We start from the raw sequence: 19284 nt of genomic DNA on the forward strand, positions 1-19284 counted from the left end.
TTCAATTGACAGAAAACACCCCAATCCACTGTAAACCATACAGAATGTCTCCTAGACAAACGGATATATTAAAAACAGAAATCGATAAAATGCTTCAGCATAAAATAATTGAAATAGGAGATTCAGATTACACTTCTCCTATGATTTTAGTAGAAGTAGCAGGGAGGGATCCAAGACCTTGTATCGACTATAGAAAATTGAATAAATTGACTAAAACTCAATTCTTCCCCTTGCCTAACATCGAACAACGAGTAGAAACGGTAGCAGGCGCAAAATATATAACTCTTTTGGATTTAACAAAGGGATACTGGCAAATACCTTTAACACCTAATGTTCAAAGATTAGCCACTTTTGTTACAAGTTTTGGCACATTTAGACCTCTACGGATGCCTTTCGGACTTAAAAATGCACCATTTTCATTTAGTAAAATGATGGCCGAAATCCTTCACGGTTGTGAAAAGTTTGCTGTTCCATATTTAGATGACGTGGCAATCTTTTCAAACACCTGGGAAGAACATCTAAGTCACCTGAAAGCCGTTTTGTCCAAAACAAAGGACGCTGGTTTAACTATTAAACCAATAAAATGTAAATTTGCTCAAGATAGAGTAAAATATCTAGGACATATTGTAGGTCGTGGTATAAGAATGCCAAGTGAAGTGAAAGTAAAAGCTATTCTTGATTTTCCAGTGCCATCCACAAAAAGTCAAGTCAGAGCATTTTTAGGATTAGCGGGATATTATAATCATTACATTCCCATGTTCTCATCTATCGCAGCACCTTTAACAGAAACTTTGAAAGGAAACTTAAAGAAAGGGAAAATAAATTGGACAGAAGAGTGCACAAAAGCATTTGAAGAGCTAAAGGAGAAACTGTCTCAAAGGCCTATACTACATGCACCTGATTTCAAAAAGGAGTTTATTTTGCAAACTGATGCTTCAAACTCTGTTATGGGTGTCATTTTAGCCCAAAAAGATGAACGAGACAATGAACATCCAGTATTATACCTCAGTAAGAAGTTTACAGAAACTGAAAAAAGTACTCTACCATAGAAAAGGAATGCGCCGCCATAATATTTGCTGTAAAGAAACTTCAATGTTATTTAGACGGGCATACTAAATTCCTCATCATGACCGATCATAATCCCTTAGTTTGGCTAAAAATAATGTGAGTCTAAATCCACGACTTATGAGATGGGCACTAGTACTACAACCCTGCAATTACACGATCGTTCATCGAAGTTGTAAAAACCATAAAAATGTAGACGCATTAAGTCGTACTCCCTGGCCTGATTAAATAATTTATTTCTCTATATAGATAAAAAAATATTTTGTTCCTTCCTCTCTTCCTCAGTGTATGTTATTATGTTATATCTTGTATTTCAATTCTGTATTGTGCTGATATTGTTGTTTTGAAAAAAAAAAGTAAACTTTAATTTATAAAAATATAAATTAAAGTTTATCTGGAGGGGGAAGAGGTTGTAATATCTTGTAATTTAATAAATAAATATAATTATTGTTGAGAAAATTTTGCCACTTAAGAATTGTATAAAATTTGTCTATCACCGTGAACTAGAAATAAAATTTATGTTCTACTAAGAAGATTGTCAGTTTTGTAAATTACTGCAAAATACATTACAGTATCAATATTTTTATGTATCATATATCTAAGCAATAGATAAAGGTGGACGTGGCGCTATACCGATTAACCGTATCGGCAGAGGGGTGGGGCCCACGTCCTCCGTCGTATATCGCATGTAGATAAATATTTGAATGCTCGAATGTATGATGATAATAGTTGAATGAATATACGTGAATGATAAATATATGCTAATTTTATGTTTTACTTTCCCTTCTTTCTTGACTGGGGAAGAAGTTTAATTTAATGAGTGGATCGCTGCGAGCCTTTAATACGATGCAATGAGAGCACAAAATATGTGTATACCTACTTAATATTATCTCGAAAATCCCAAGCATATTCATACTTTGTAAAATACACAAATTTAAAACAAATCGTCGTATTTTAACTAACTGTGTTTTACTACTTGATAATCGTAACTTTAACACATTCGTATTTATGTAACTACGAAAGCAACCTAGATGTTCAAGACTCAAGCAATACCTTATCTTCTGAAGTGTTCGCAACTTTTAGAGTCATAATTAAGTGTTTGTGATTGAGTTATAAGACAAGGAAATGAACAAAATGCAGTTTTTTTATATTCTCCATTTCGTATAATATTAGACTGTTAAAATGAAAAATGTAATCCATTATATGTAGGGTTTTAATCGTTATTATTACGCTTGTTATGACTAAAGATGGCATCACATCTACAAGCTACTCTCAACACATCGTCGAAAGAAACATTGGATCTTTCGCTTCCGGGATATCAACTTGTTTGACTTATGCGAAATTCAGTTCTTTGGGGAAACCCTAAGACTAGCAAAACTAAGCGAAAGACTTTCGGTTCAGTTGCTAAATGTCTAGCGTAGCTGGCCTAGACATTGGTTCCAGAGAAAATTTTCTGCCAGTAACTCTCTAATACTAAGATGTCAGTCGATCTCAAAAGTGCTTTTGACACGTTGTGGTGGCCGGCAATCCTACGGGCACTAAGGAACTCACGCTGTCCACGGAATATCTATCGGACACTGGAGAACTATCTCGCAGAACGAAAACTAATTCTGCAGCATAATAGTGGCATACTACAAAATAATCAAACAAGGGGATGTCAGCAGGGTTCCTGCGCGGGACCCTTCCTATGGAACTTAACGTACAATAGTATACTTACACAGTCGTGGCCAAGTCACGCGAAAATAGTTGCATATGCCGATGACACGGCACTAATAGTACAAGGCCCCACTAGAGAGCAATTGCAGAGAAACTGCTAAGAATCCTGCGACCTCTTTCAGGAGCGATGTGCAACGCTGAAGTTGACGATTGCCGAAGAAAAATCCCAAGTTTTATTGATTCCAAAAAAGGGAGGCTCCCTAACGCGACAACCACGCATCACGCTCAATGGGAAACGACTTGCAATCAAGAGAGAACTCAAATACTTGAGAATAATATTTGGTGACAAACTGAATTGGATAGCGCATGTGCTCTCCCTAAAACAGCGCACAGCAAGCATCGCTCAGCAGCTCAAGATGATGAAAGGATATCGCTGGGGTCTCAACCCCCATATCCTCAAGATCCTCTATAACACCGTCACTGAGAAGATCGTGACGTATGGAGCAGCTGTCTGGGCCTTACCGTTGCAGGGCAGAACAGTAAAGCATTTGCAAAGCATCCAACGGCCGTTTTTATTAAATATCACGAGAGCATTCAGAACTTCCCCGACCAATGCACTGGCAGTCTTGGCTGGCATACTACCCTTGTCCATTAGTGTCGAGAAGGAAGCTACGTACCAGATAGTCAAGCAACTCGGCCAAACAATGCAATTTGGAGAAGAGGTATTTACTGCAGATAACCTCGAAAGAACAGTCATCAGCCTTGACAGGCACCCGTCTTTGCAAGGACGGGGTGTTAATGTCAACCTAAAGCAGACCACAAGATCCACGAACATAGATGTTACCTATTATACGGATGGATCTAAAATAGACGACAGTGTGGGCTGTGCATATGCAGCACTTAAAGAGGGTAGAATAGTAAGCCAATGGAAGGGGCATCTGGAAGCGCACAATAGTGTTTTCCAAAGCGAGGCCACAGCTATAAGCTAGGCACTGCAAGCGATAATTCAGCAGAGGCTATACAATAGTTACATAATAACAGACAGCCTGTCTACGTTATGCGCCATTCTTAACCACACCATCAGTTCTCCAATAATAGCAGCTATTCAGGAATACCTCCGTGCTCATAAAGAATTAAAAATTAATCTAGAATGGACGACAGCCCATATCGGGAATCATGGTAATGAGACTGCAGATCGGCTTGCAAAAGAAGCAGCCCATAACGTCGAAGCAGTCCCAGTACAAATCCCATGGCCGGTTTCACATTTAAAACCGAATCTGCGCGCCACAGCTCTAGCACTCTGGCAGGCTGCGTGGGACAACGAAGATACAGGCCGCCGAGCGCATACATTTCTGCCTAAAGTAGATAGGGAACTACTGGTTGCACGGCCACAAATGGTGTATAACATCACAGGGCATGGGCCCTTTCCAGTATATTTTGAGAGATTTGGAATCTCCAATTCGGATCAGTGCTGCTGCGGCGATCTGGGCACAGCAGAACACTACGTTCATGAATGTCCTCTCACGGAGGGAATGCACATTCCGTTCCCGCAGACGAACAGGGAGGCATTCAACAGATTTATGGTCAAGCAGCGACACCAGACCAACAAAATTACTCATATACTTGATAAGCTAATGGACATGGGTCCAGACTTATGCCATGTGTAAATATAACTGGTCAGTATGCCAGCAAATTTCAATGTAAATCAGTATCATTCAAGCATAAGTAATCTAGGTATGTCTGCGATGTGTGTATATAGTGTGGGCAAGCGTGTCCTAATGTATGTTATTATTATTATTATTATTATTATTATTATTATTATTATTATTTTTTTATTTTTATTTTTATTGTGCTAAGTGTATATACTAGCTCTGTCTTATTATTCCAAAGCAAATTAAGGTAATGTCATGTAGGTATTTAGAAAGTATATGTATGTAACAGTGCTGGATTGCATGTCAGCAAATATGTATTAACAGAAGCATGTAAATAACTACTAATGTATATCTGCCCTTGTTTAGCCATGTACAATGCTATTCTTGAAGATTCAAAATCACTGGACCCGGGCACTTTGGACGGGTGTCTACCCGGTGGCATTTGGTTCGCGGAACTGCCAACCGGATGGTCCAGGCGTTGGGTTTGGGCGCCTTGTGCAAGCCTCCCATGTGGCCTCTCTGGCTTTACTCTATATAAGGGCGGACGTGGCTTTATATGCTAATTAACTTAATAGTAAAGGGGTGGTGGCTACGTCTTCCGTGACTATCACTATCACTAATACTAAGAGTATTAAAAGCGTGTTTCTCAAAAATGTTTCTCCTAGCGTCACACGTCTCTGGGTTGATAACACCATAAAAATTACATATAATCTATACTATAATGAATATTGTATGCTCCTCATCTGCTAAAATATTGTCTTACCATTATACCTTTCCTGTTACAGAGTGTCATTTTTCACGTAGAGAGCCATCCGGATTACCCACAGTTTCTCCAATGTGTCAGCTTCAATTTCTTCCCCACCGTCTACCACAAAATGGCGTATAATATCTTCTGCCTACTGGCTCTTTACGGGGTGCCTTTGCTCATTATCATAGTCTGCTACTCTAGAATACTTTGGGAAATTTCCAGAAGATCCAGAGACTCTGATGGTAAGTTCCAAGATAGTGAAAAATTCTTATAAAAACATAGTGTCTACATATATAAGGTAGCTGCTTATAAAACCTCATATATGTATTTCTGCTTTGTATAAACCTGTTATGTGTGAAACATAGTTATTGTTTTATTGTTTTTAGAATGTGTCAGTTTATATAGCTTACTTTTAATCATGATTATCAGTGAGCATATTAGCTGTAAAATGTTAAATGCAATCCTCTTGCAACATTTTGTTCTCTTAGTGCTTACTAATTGATTAACCAACTACTGGATAAGAAATGGCATAAATTAAAATATGCGAGCAAAATGTAATAAAAATGCATATTATGTTACAGCTTTTATTTAAAGATATTAAGCACTTTTCCAATACAATCAATATGTTTAGAAAGGAATATTATGGTCTATATATTATAATAATATTTTAGAGATATTAGGTTATTTCGAAGCAGGAGACGTGAAAACTGAGCAATGCTTTCGCCGGGAATCGAACCACGGACCTCTCGAATTCGCGTCGAGCGTGCTGACTACTACACCACGATGGCATGCTAAGAAGACAGGAGAAATACCTTATATACTCCTCCTTTTAAAGGGCGACTGGGGAGTTTAGGGGACCCAATCACCAAATCCTGGTGGTGAAGAATCATTATTAACCACCTATTTTAGTTCGGGCGCCACTGTAGAGACATTAGGTTATTTCGAAGCGGGAGACGTGCAAAATAAGCAATGCTCTCGCCGGCAATTGAACCAGGGACCTCTAGATTTCGCGTCGAGCGTGCTGACTACTACAGCATGAAGGCATGTTAAGAAGGTGGGAAAAATAACTTATAATATAAATAAAATGATTAGATTTTTTTTCTAGAGCAGATTTCGAAACTTGGAAGCCCTACTTCCAAACTAAGTTCACTTGAAGTTCGAGGTTTGAATTTTAAATCATATGCTTTAATTTTCTTCATGGGTTGTGAAAATATGTTAAATTTTTGACATTTGTAGTATTCCTACTAACAGTGACGTTATTTTGCCTCCGCAGAATATCAAATTGTACAACATCGCGATTTTGTTTTATAACTTTTAGGAAAGAAGGCGCAAAATGTGAAAAAAATCCGATGTGAAAAAAACTGTTTGGAATTTCTCGATCATGAAAAGGAGTGATGATCGTAGAAAACTGATATTACCATCTTAAAACAGACTTAAAATTTCGTTTCATCACTGCATTTGAATAATGAAAATTTTCACAACTTTTTAAAAAACAAAGATTTTTTTAAAAATTAACTTATCGGATATGTGTGCTCATGAATTATTCACTTCGGCAATAAGCCAATATTGCATGTTTCGTCATTGAGAGAAGTAATCTGCATGTGACATCATCCGAAATGAAAAATTTAAATGGTCGAAAACTTCTTAGTTAATTGGAAATTTTTGTCTACCAGGATTTCAAAACACTGTGGTATGTTTGCATGCGAATGTGCATCTCTAACATCTTACTTTATACTCTATTTTCTTATTCGTTTTTGCATACTCATATTTATCATTTATTTCTTTATTTTTCAGCAACAGCTTCAATGTTTCCTGCTATTGAACTAATGGTTCTATTTAATTATAGGCAGAAAACATTATTGTTGGTTTTCTTTCTAGGCGTTTGACTTTAGGTTCTTTTTAATCCTTTAAATCTTTTTCTAAGGCATTTTTTAAAATTTATACCAGTTATGCATACTATGTGGAAGGTTAGTCACGCAAGCACTCTAATTATTCCGTATTATTTCCCTTATGTTGGTTTAATATACTACAATAAATAAAATAAATTGATAAATCAATTCTTCCTTTTCTTTCATAGAAGAATTCTTTCTTAGACTTTCTTTTAAGAAATTATTAATGAAGAATTTCTTCTGTTTCATTAGTAAATTTTTAAATAGCCATTTTTTTAAACAGCATGTTAATGATCTATTACAATGAAGAAAAGAAGGTATGCATTATGAGGATAAAAATAACAAACATTTTAAAATGTTTTTTGAAATATTAACTGCTATTTCTTAGTATTTGGATGATGAAATTATTTTGCACTTTCCTTCAAGTATTTAGATTTGTACGCTGTCAATTCAGTGTATTGCAATGATTATAGTTATATGTTGCTCAATATCTGACATCGTATTTATTTTCCGAATACTTCTATGTAAATTTTAGTACCTTATTATATCAAACAGACACTTTTAATTTAGCTGAAGCGTAGACGATAATTTACAAAAATGTCCATATATGATAGCACAAACTACATTTTTTTGCATTGTATAACGTTTGTTGTGTTTTGCAATCATTCAAACTCTTTGATGAACGTAAACAAATTATCACTAAACCAACCGCAACTTTAGAAGGGTTTAAAGAAGACCCTTTATTCAAAACTAAATAAGAACAGAAGACACACTTGGTAATTATAATTCATCCAATCACTTGTGGCAAGATGACTTAAAGTAACAATGAGTAAAATGTAAAATTTAATTTCAATAAGCTATTAGCCAAAGGCTACACAGATCAATTAAGGCGGAGATGGCACAAATTTAACCGGCGTGGATATACAACTGCCGGCAATTATAATGCAAGGCAGAAGACTGAAAATTGTATCTTATCTGGCTGCCTAGTAACGTGACCTCCAGAGGTAGAATACGCTCTGCCTTACCATCTAAAATCCTGTCTTAAGTACATTAAGACTACTTTGTATTCTGGCTGGGAAAAGCAAGGGAGAAATATGGTTAAAGATACAAAGCACAAAATAGCTCCCCACTAGAATTTAAGTAACTGCTTTAAACATCTTAACGACCTTGTTAATATCTTAAATTTTAAACAAACTCAAAATACCTCCCCGCCAGAATTGAAGTAATCTCAATGAAAGTCTTAACAACCTCCGTAATATCTTAAATTTTAAGCTAAAGAACAGAAGAAAATTTACAGTCAAAGGTAAAATTAAAGTTTACAGACCATGATCATCATGGAACGGTAATTTCATTGCATCCAAAAAATATCTTCATTAGCAAAACATATTAAGTATTCAATTTCTATTTCACTTCATCAAAATTTTAGTACACTTTGCAATTCTTATACAATTATTTTTTCACCACCTTTGCTCTCTCCAGCAAAATGTGCTGAATGGAAAAGCGTTTGTTATTGTACAAGTATTTTAACACTAACACCTGACCGAAAGGTGTCTGCCGAAAACATCGTAGCAAAAACATCGCGGACGAAAACGTCGCGGAGAAAACAACGCAAGGCGAAAACGTCGTAGTACAAAACATCGCGGGAGAAAATAAAGCAAAGAGAAAACATCGCAGTTCTGAAATATCGTGGTACAAAATATCGCAGTCGAAAATAAAGCAGTTCAAAAACTTCGCAATTTAAAAACATCGTCGTCAAAAATATCGTGATAAAATGTAAAGTATCTACAAATCATCGCATGACGATAACATCGCAGATGTACGTTTTTAAGACATGCTTTAATAATTGTAAAAGAATACTCGCATAATGATTCGTGAGTGCAAGATGGAAAGACGAATAATATTTACTTTCATATTTGTATTAACTAATAAATATCTGCTGAAACTGTAATATGGAAATTTAAGCATAGGAAATTAATGCAATCTATAGCACTTAATAAAATTTTAAACTGACATAGTTAACTAACAAAGGTCATTAATAAATTATTTTTTATAAAGTTTTACTGGTAATTTTTCATGAAAAGTATAATCTGAAAAAGAAAGATAGTAGCTGCATGACCTTATCCATAAAAAAAAATTGCGAATTTAATTATGAGATTACTTTCTTCACTTTTGTTAATGTGATACTCTTGCAGTGAAAATTATTTCTTGTTCTCCTTAAATTTCTTGTTCTGCTTTTTTTTCTTTACATTTATTAGTTAAAAAATATGAAAGTAAAAATGACCCTTCTTTCCATCTTGTGCTCACAAATAATTACGCGAATATCCATCTATAATTATTAAAACGCATGTCTGCGATGTTATCGTCATGCGATGATTTGTAGGCACTTTATTTTTTACCAAGATATTTTCAAGGACGATGATTTTAAACTGCGAAGATTTTGAACTGCTTTATTTTCGACTACGATATTTTGTACCAAGATGTTTTAGAACTATTTGCTTTATTTTCTCCCGCGATGTTTTGTACCACTACGTTTTCGCCTTTCGTTGTTTTCTCCGCGACGTTTTCGTCCGCGATGTTTTCGGCTGTAACTGACCAGAAACCTAGATACTAATAACTTACGCACACTAGACATCAAGAATATCTTAAATTCAAGACTATTTCTAATACGTTAAACAAACTAGTTCATTAAACTTTGGCTGGAGAGCTAAATTTTAATTCCTTTCATACATACCACTAAGTTTTGCTTTACTTTGGTAGCCTGCCTCTTAAACATTCCACTAACATATCAAGAATTCAACTTTTAAAAGTGCGCAAGAACTACATTTACCTTTCACAAATAGCTTTATTTAACACATAATACATTCACATAATCCACATATAGCTTTAACACATAATACATTCTTCTAAATTAAAAAAATAATCTGGACATCTCAGACAATATATCTATATCTATATCTATATCTATCTATCTATCTATCTATATCTATATCTATCTATATCTATATCTATCTATCTATCTATATATATATATATAGTTTACAGTAAACCACAGAAGGAAAGTGTCTATAACATATAATGTAAATAGCAATTATGCGTTAAGTAATTAAATTTAATGTAACCCACACAGTAAACAGTTCAGTTGGTGTAAAACTAACTATTGAAAGGACAGGCATTGCTCAGTTAAGTAAAATGCTTCACATTTATTTAGCGAAAAAAAGAAAACAAAAGTTACACAATCTGGTTACAATTTTAACAGGGCGCAATACACTTAATTTAATAAAGAAAAAAGAAACTTAAGACCTACTTTTGGTTTTTCATTTAATTTGGAATTTGTCAACAGTATTCAATTAATATCTAGTGTATGCAAAACTAGTCTACCGATCTATAACCAAACATGTCCCGGTGTCTGTAGATCGGTAGACACCGGGAGATCGGTAGACACCAGGAACACTGTACAAACAGGTCAGGTCAAGTCACCACGAGGTGAGCAGTCCATTCCATCTAAAATATGCATGCCTGCTAAACTACTCATCAAGTGGGGTATATCTACTAGCTACATTCCCACAGCCAAAGGGCTCACCAGCGGGGCAGAGCGGTAAAGTCGCTGAACACTGGTAGTTCGATCCGAACGGGCTGGCTGCATGGGCGTTTTCGTGGTTTTCTCTATGTGCAACGTGTATACGAGCCAGCGTCGCTTAGAACGTTCTCCACGAAGGCACCCCTCCCCTTAGGCCGATAGCCCGCGAGGCTTTGCCATAATCACACACACACACACACACTCTATAGCCCCATTATGGTTTCACTTAATTTTGTTTGTCGTAATCTCAATAAACCAAACCCACAGCCAAGGCCGTTCCCAGCACACCTGCGGCATTTATTTAATAAACTCAGATATATACGATATTGACAGAGTTCAATATATACATTCGTAAAGAATTTAAAAGAAAAATCTAAGTACGATATTAGCTTTATCTGAGTTTAAAAATTTTGATGCTGCCTCCATAAGGAATGTTGCTTAAAAATATTATATATCTTAAAATCTTCAGTGTCCTGTATTTAATTTTTAATTATCTGTGGACTTAACTGTAATTATTATTAATTTATAAATCAATAAGAAAAAGTTCAAAGTTTTGTTGAATGTCCTATCAGTTATATCAGTCTACAAAGTTTAGTCTTATTAATTCACATTTTCAATTCGCAAATACACAACAAAAAGATAAAATTTCAGGTGATTTTAGTTCAAAATCTCCTTGAAAAGTAGTTTAAAAATTAACCAATCATCATTTTATAAATTCTTTCAATTCTGTATATGATTTATTATACCAAACAGAAATATAAATTTAACATTCTTGATGACTAACCCATCTGCCATGTTGCAACTTATTACTTTTGCATTCCTAATGAAAAATAACAATAGTAAAATATCAATATATTTTCTAAAAACAATTATTTTAACACATGTAAACAAACTATAATGAACATATAAACCTTATAGATAAAAATAATGACAAAATATCAATTCAAACAATTCCGAAAATTTCAATAAGCCTTTTGAAAATTAATTTTTTTTAATTTGGCCCTTCAATTCCATTTGATAAACTTTCGTGAATTTGCATTATTCATTATGTTTGTGATCATAACGTGTGCGTCTTACTTCATTAGCACGAGTACAATTAATACAAGAGAGCTCATCTGGACAATTTTGTTTCTGAGAGTGTGCATTTACACACTGTACATATTTCATAGATTGTTTACAATTTAGTGCAAGATGTGTAAAAGCTTTGCACTTAAAACATCTGATTACTCGAACAAATTCTATATAAAAAAGACGAATAAAACTGTTACAGACATATAGCCCTTTGATCCCAATTCTTGTAAGAAAAGACGTGGAACATTCAAAATCCAATTCAGAAATTCCATAGTTTGAGTTTCGGGGTCAATGAGCTCAACTGTACTATTTTCATTTTGATCTAAATAATTTTGTAACACTTCGAGAGTTGTGTCGACTTTCCGACGTTTTTGAATCATCTCAATCTGTACTAGTACCATACAAAATTATAGCAATACGCTAGTAGCAATAACAATAGCGAAAACATATTGTGACTAATCTCGTGGATACTTCTGTTTAAATGCACTTTGGCTCCCCCTAACTCATCTACATATTTGCAAGGAAACGTAAGTGAAATCAAAAAGAACAGAAATGGCTAAAAAATTTAAATAACTACGAGTAAAAATAATAAAAACCCTTCAAACAGCCATTAGAAATTTTATGTATGTCTGAATACATGAAATACTCTGTTATTCGTTTGATAAACATTTCTTAGAATAAGGAAATTATCATAAAGTTATGTATGTCTTTGAGTATTGAAAGTAATTGATTTTGTTTATTTATTGACTATGAATGATTTCTAACGAACGTGTCAAGGACGAACATAATATCTATCAGAAAATGTATATTTAATTAAGGATAGTTACAATGAATTAAAATGAACTTTATTCATAAACTAAAAGCGAAGATGTTTTTTCTTTCTGATTTTGAAAATTTGATTTCCTCTATTAGCATTCTTGGTAAAAAAAAATGCCACTATCACTTGCTTTACCTTGGAAAAAGGGGATTTTCTCAGAATATATGGGTAAAATTTAATTTCCAATTTCGTTATTCTGAACTAACATTAACTGATCTAAAGTAGTTTCTTACGGAGGAATATTAATAATTTTTATTTGCCTTAAGAGGATGAAAGTCGTTTTTTTAAAGCGGAAAAGTTTATCCCATTTTTAATTTGAACGAGAAAGAAATGCAGTTTAATTTCTATTAATCTTTTTAGGAAGTAAAAAGCAAAATATATTGCAATTAAACTGGATACTGCGGAACATATTTTAACTTTGATGGTATATGTAATTTAATTGTTGCCACATACACAAGTATTTATATGTCAGTTACCAATATTTATTAAATGATTCACCTTTGGTTTTCAACTAGAAACAAAGTAAAAGGAACCACACGTGGCAATCCAAACTTTATTAAAAAATTCTCAAAATGCTGATGTCAGACATAATAACAAACTCAGACAGGCGATTTTTCCTCTAGTCTCGCAGAGTTTGAGATTACAAAAGTTCAAATGACCGTTGCCTCAGAAGCTGGTGTCACTAATGAATGCCGGCTGATACAGCGCAGGATTTGCATTCGAGTCCTAGATTATGTCGTGAAATTCATAAATATAGTTTGTGTTTTGCAGAATAGTAGTATTCAAACTTTGCCAGCTCGGTGATCCTACGAACTTATATCGATCAAAACTGAAACGTAATTGGGATATATTTTTCCTCATGTCCTTAGGTACTCAAAACATGATAGGCATACATTGTTGATAGATCAGCATTATTGCTTCAGAAGCTTTCCTGAACTTAGGTGCACTAAGAATAGTTTTCAATCAAGACAGCTATTCATTGTTTGGCTCATTAGTTAAAGCTCTCTCTCTTCCTTTTCATCAGTTGAAAATTAAAATAAATAAGAAAAAGTACATGTGTCGATTTTTCTTGCCATTTCTTTTTGTCATGCATTTCTTGTTCCTTCTTTCTCTGCCTTGCATTTGTACTGCGCCTAGCTCATGAAAATTATTTATGAACTTTGAAATTGGGACTTTTACAATCAGTCTTACTTGTAACAAATATCCTCAAATAACAAGAACCAGACATTCTAATATCTTAAAAAAATCAAATCTAATATTTTTTTTCAACTTGCGTAGAAATGCAAAGAATTCCAGTGCAACGATCTCCAAAATATAAACTGTATTTATTAATCCAATATTGTAATGAGTGCACTCAACAGTTTTGTATTGCATTAGGTAACTTTGCCTAATTTTATGTTACTATCCTCTTATGTTTAAATGTAACAACTCCGATGTGTAACCCGTGTTCCTTAGGCGAAAACGAATACAGTCAATTTCATTTTTTCATACTCGAGCTGGTTAGTGTATTGAGACAATACCTGTTTGATCCTGTAAGGAAGTCCCTGGTGCCCAAGAACTTTTACCTGAACTTCGAACTTATTAGCGTAAATAAATCAGAAATAATTACCAGTATTAAAAGGAATAAACTAACTCGAAACTAGATCTGATTAAATTCTATTAATTTAACGCAATGATCGAGAAGAGAATTATTGCAGGTATTTTTTATAACTATTTCATTATTGCATTTTTAATTTAGGATTATTTTCGCTTTCTTTTTGCTTCCTGAGCAATTGTGTGTATGTGGGTCAAAATAGGGTGCAACGTATGTAGATCCCAGTGTTAAAATATTTCGTATTTTCAGAAATATAGCATGTTACGGACATATATGTATATATAATGAGAAGTTAGTGCTATGTATATTTCAGTTGATGAGACTATGTAGATTAGCATGGCTTTGACTATTACCTTACTATTAATTTCAGTTACGAAATTTTATAAGGAAAGTACCAAATTTTTATAAAATCACAGTATTACGAAATTTTATATTTTACGAATTTATACAAATTTATGTTGACATAACACGTATTGTATGCATATGAACTTCGAACTAGGTATTTAAAATTGTATGATTTATGTTCAAATTGAGTTTTATTAAAAATTGTTCTACATGTTTTTGTTTTGTTCCAATTTAGTATTCCACATTCCATTTGCGTACTCTAAGAAATATTCAGTTATGTTGGAATAAATTAAATATTACGTATTTGTACTGGCTTTTAAGGAGATTTGGCTTATTAGAAAGCTGTTCTTGCGTTATTTGTTACCTAACAGCTTTTATCCTTATTAGGTATATTGTACAACTACTTTATATTTCCTTTGTCTACCGCTTTTTATAGGAATCAGACCTAAGGATACTCATAGAGATTTAAGTTTTTGTCAATGGGAGTTTGTGGGGATTTAGTTTATGGTTATTATACAGTTATATGAGATTTACCCTACTAATATTTTTTGGCTTGCGGATACTTTTACAGCTATATAAAGCTGACCTACTGAGCAACTTCCGACCTAAGCTAGCCTAAAGGCAACAAACGGAATATGTTACTCAGAGGTAAAACCAGCTACTGTCTACTGGCTACAACCTTAGGTCGGGGCCAAAACAGATCAGTCGGGCACTAAAATGTCAAAGTCAAATTTCAAAGTTTACATTTGTACAATATACAGTTATTTGGATATATTGCGTACGTTGAAGTACATCTGAAGTTCTTATATTAAGATTTTCCAGAATAGTTAAGACAGGAATTGACAGCCGCCTACAGTAACAAACATGGTGACAATAAATGCAAAACGTTAAGTAGAAGATCATAGATAAATGTCAGTCATATATAATAGAAAAATACAAGTAAATGAACATTAAGGATCAACACCCCGTTCACAATCTGCACGCTATTGAAATGAAGTATATAATCATGAAAGAATCAAGTCTGATCTCTAGAGTCCAAATTTAAGTGTAAATGAACATATTTTATGTTCCATAATCCAGTACTAAATGTTTTGCCCAATGCAAAGTATTGTGCAGTTCATGCAACATTCAAGTCATATAACTCAGAGGTACTGGAATTTGTACTAAATCATAGTAATAAAATCCGAAAGTTTAATCAAGATGTTTTTCGATTCCAGTACAATTAACAGTTGTCATATAATTGTAACAATGAGTTAAAGAGGATCATACCAGATATACACAATATACAAGAAACATAATGTTTCCATGCTTGGTCATAAATGTGCCGGGAGAAAATCTATGAGTACACTTATATGTTAATCTACACAAGAGCAGATAGCATAAAATTGAGAGACATGCATTCATAACGTTGAACAAAATATTACTTCAGATACAACTAAGCACGTGCTGTACACTTTATGCTGTTGCTTTTGAATGAAAAAAAAGTCATAACGTTTATAAGAAATCAGATGTTACAATTACTAAAAGTACAATTGTATTATTTTATAGGTAAGTCATTCCAGATATTCACTGGTTCATATAAGCCAAAACAAAATTTGATTATGCACGGATTCAAACAACATTATTTAGCAGTAAGAAAGAACATAGTGTAAATATGGAAAGTTCGCGCCAGATATATGAAGAGATAAACGAAGAAAGTCGATCGCTAAATTAAAGTAATTCTAAGCGCAATAGTCAACACTACATATTATTACACATTATTACATTTGTATTCAAAACCTAGTTATTAATGCAAGTAAGAGATATTCACAAAGATATACTATACTGGTTCAAATACAAACATTATTACTTATTTCAAATAAAACTTACTAAATACATTAAATTACACAAAACATATTACATATTGTTACATAATGCTTAATATAATTACATGTTACATATTATCATTGTAAATACGAAAGACAGATCATAACCTACGTGTATTAGTGTACAAGTTTTTATGTGGTCTACGGGTGCCTTCACAGTTCTACTGCTTTTTCTATGAGCATCTATTAGCCAGGGGTTCTGGATCTGTTCAGAATACTCATCCTTACATTACATATTTTTACGGTCTTTTTGTAGTAAACAGCGTTTTAAGTAGACATGTGGGGCTTTTTTATCTTTTAATATGATTATTTACCTTGTACTAACTTCAAAATGAAATATGCCACTTTTTTAAGAAACTTAGCATCAATATTTATATTTGCTTGAATTTTCGTTTCCCAAAACAATACCATATTTGTTTTAATATTTATGAGAAATTATGCCATTGGAACATTTATCTGGGTCAATATAGTAGTCACATCATACAGAGATTTTTGCCTAAAATATTATTTCTTTCTTTTAACTTGAAAATCGTAGATTAATAATTCTTATTATTTAAGGAATCAGAAATTATAAATGGAATACGTTTTGGAAATATAATCTTCATAAGCTTAACAAAACTTGAAATTAAGTGCATAATGCATAATTTTATCCGAGTCCATTTATTAAGCAAGTAATTTTAGAGGGTTCGTTATTGAAAATACTCATAGCTATTCTAAACCTAATGCATCTAAATAATTCATTGCCAATTATAACAACACTTATTGACGAAAGGTCTCATGGAGAAAATGCATTAAACATTCTAACATAAATAGTTCCCAGAAGTTTCAATATGAGGAAAGCAGAAGTTTGAAACTAGTTATCGTCGACATATACTTGCTATATTGGAAGGGACGGTGAATAGGTCATTAGGGAGCTGAAGCATGAGCTTCTCACCTGATGACAATTTACTCAATTCATTGGTAACATAGCAGTATCTGATGCAGCTTCATGCATTTATTCTAGATTATTCAATACCTTATATTGGTACAGAGACAGAAACAGTTTCATGATAAACTACGGTTCCATTTTTCAAATAAGAAAGAGCATTCTAAAACTAAATTCAAGAGGTTTTTAAGAGGCTAATTTATTAAATCAGGAAATTACATATATTTTAATGCCCAACAAACAATTTAAAATTAATATTTTTCTCATAGTGGGTCAATCGCAACAAACACAAAACTGCATGCGAAAAATCTCAACTGATGTACATATATATATGTTAGATGGATATCTTCGTGAGGTAATAAAATTTTGCTTCAGAGATACAACCTAATCTCTCCTGGGACGTGGATGGATTCGCATATATAATTTCCACTATATGAAAACTGTAGGTAAGTCATTTGTTCTCGCACATCACATAGAAACTTATTAAAATGATATTAAATGAAAACTTAATTTGGTGATTTTAGTATTTTTAGAGACATTAAATTACTTTTTAACAAAACAATATTAAGTTGTAAAACTCAAAACAATATTTGCACTTAATGATTTTTTATGACTACAGGTATCAGCTGACGTACATTCTTTTCAATTGTGTTCAAAACAATTAACACATGATGGCTTTTCCCTAATTAAAAGCTCAGGTATTTTATACTTACGTCATAATTTCGTATAATACATGCACAAATGAAATTCTTCATTCATTACTAAAGGCTGAATTCAACTGAATATTAATAAAAAAATAGACATAAGAGAGACACAAGTATTTTATTATATGCCAATGCATTAATAGTGGTTAAGGAAAAGCGTTCAATCTAAACCACATTTACCAAGTGATTGTTGATTTTTCCGATAATAATCCTATGTGTTATATCTGACTTCGAATCTAAAATTTTCTGAAGAACACAAAAACCTTGTCTAAAATTTAAAGGTTTATTTAACTGGAACTTCAACACTGATGAAAACTTAACATCACAAACAAAAACTTAACATCTTGGGTGGAAAAACTTCAAAGTGCTTTAAAGTAACAGCTATACCGGCACGGTGAAGAACACTTTCCTTTAAAAGACAGAATCCATCTAGCCCTTTCGGCGTATATCTCCATTCGCAGAATTCAGACATCCGCTCCTACGTGTTTTGGACTTAAACGGCCAGGCTGGAACTGGAATAGGACTGGATCAGGACCGGAACAGGACTGGAACAAGACGGGAACCGGAACAGGGCTGGATCCGCAACAAGACGGGAACCGGAACAGGGCGGAAACCGGAATCTCTCATCCCCTGGCTTCTCCCCGGGCAGGTCTATTCTGGCTCAAACTAAAAGGAACTGAACTGCGGTGCCACTAAGGAAAGCACCTCCTTTTATTGCCGGCGGTTGCCGTTACTACAGGCGATTATGCAAATATTTAACATCCTTCCACCTAAGGAAAAAAAAAAAAGAAAAAAAGTGAACTTTCACATCAAAGTAAAACAATGCCAAAGAGCCTTAATATGCCAGTCTGTCCGGCGGAGTTACAGTTCTACCAGACCGTGTTACAGGCCTGACAGATTTATCATCTATGTTGAGTTTAAGTTCAGACAACGAATCTTGTTTTTCATTCTGCAGCTTCACAGGTACATCATTAGTTCCATTATCACTGTACACAGTTGTGGGTTTAGCTCTTCGTGACACGAACCGATGAAAAGCCTGAAGAAACACTTCTGTAGATAGAGAAGTCAGCAACTCCAAATGGACCGCTCTATAAACGGCGCATGTAAAAACACAAATCCATGCCTTTTCTTTGTTTCTCAACAATAAAGGACCACAAAGATCTATACCCGTTACTTGAAATACTGCTGAATCATTTACTCGCTCTATTGGCGGTGGGGCTGATATGTGGTCAACAGGTGCAGCAGAATATCTCTTGCAAGTAATGCATTTACTCAAAACAGAACGCACCGTTCTTCTGCCAGATAACAACCAAAACCTTTCTCTTAAGGTATTCAGTATATATTGTACACCTGCATGTCCTTTCTTTTTATGTTCT

The 19284-nt window shown here is 33.9% G+C and overlaps 1 protein-coding gene across 1 annotated transcript in view; it reads left to right on the forward strand.

The window, feature by feature from the left end:
* LOC118185194 (adipokinetic hormone/corazonin-related peptide receptor variant I-like) overlaps positions 1–19284 on the forward strand; it is a 151411-nt gene that overhangs the window by 84687 nt on the left and 47440 nt on the right. Inside the window, exon 2 of the mRNA XM_035355119.2 lies at positions 5159–5363. Within this exon, the coding sequence (XP_035211010.1) occupies positions 5159–5363 (205 nt within the window). The remainder of the gene's footprint in view (positions 1–5158; positions 5364–19284) is intronic.

This window comes from Stegodyphus dumicola, chromosome 2 (assembly GCF_044657685.1).
Source record: "Stegodyphus dumicola isolate Sdum_Otavi_A_Nest chromosome 2, ASM4465768v1".
NCBI classification, from domain to species: Eukaryota; Metazoa; Arthropoda; class Arachnida; order Araneae; family Eresidae; genus Stegodyphus; species Stegodyphus dumicola.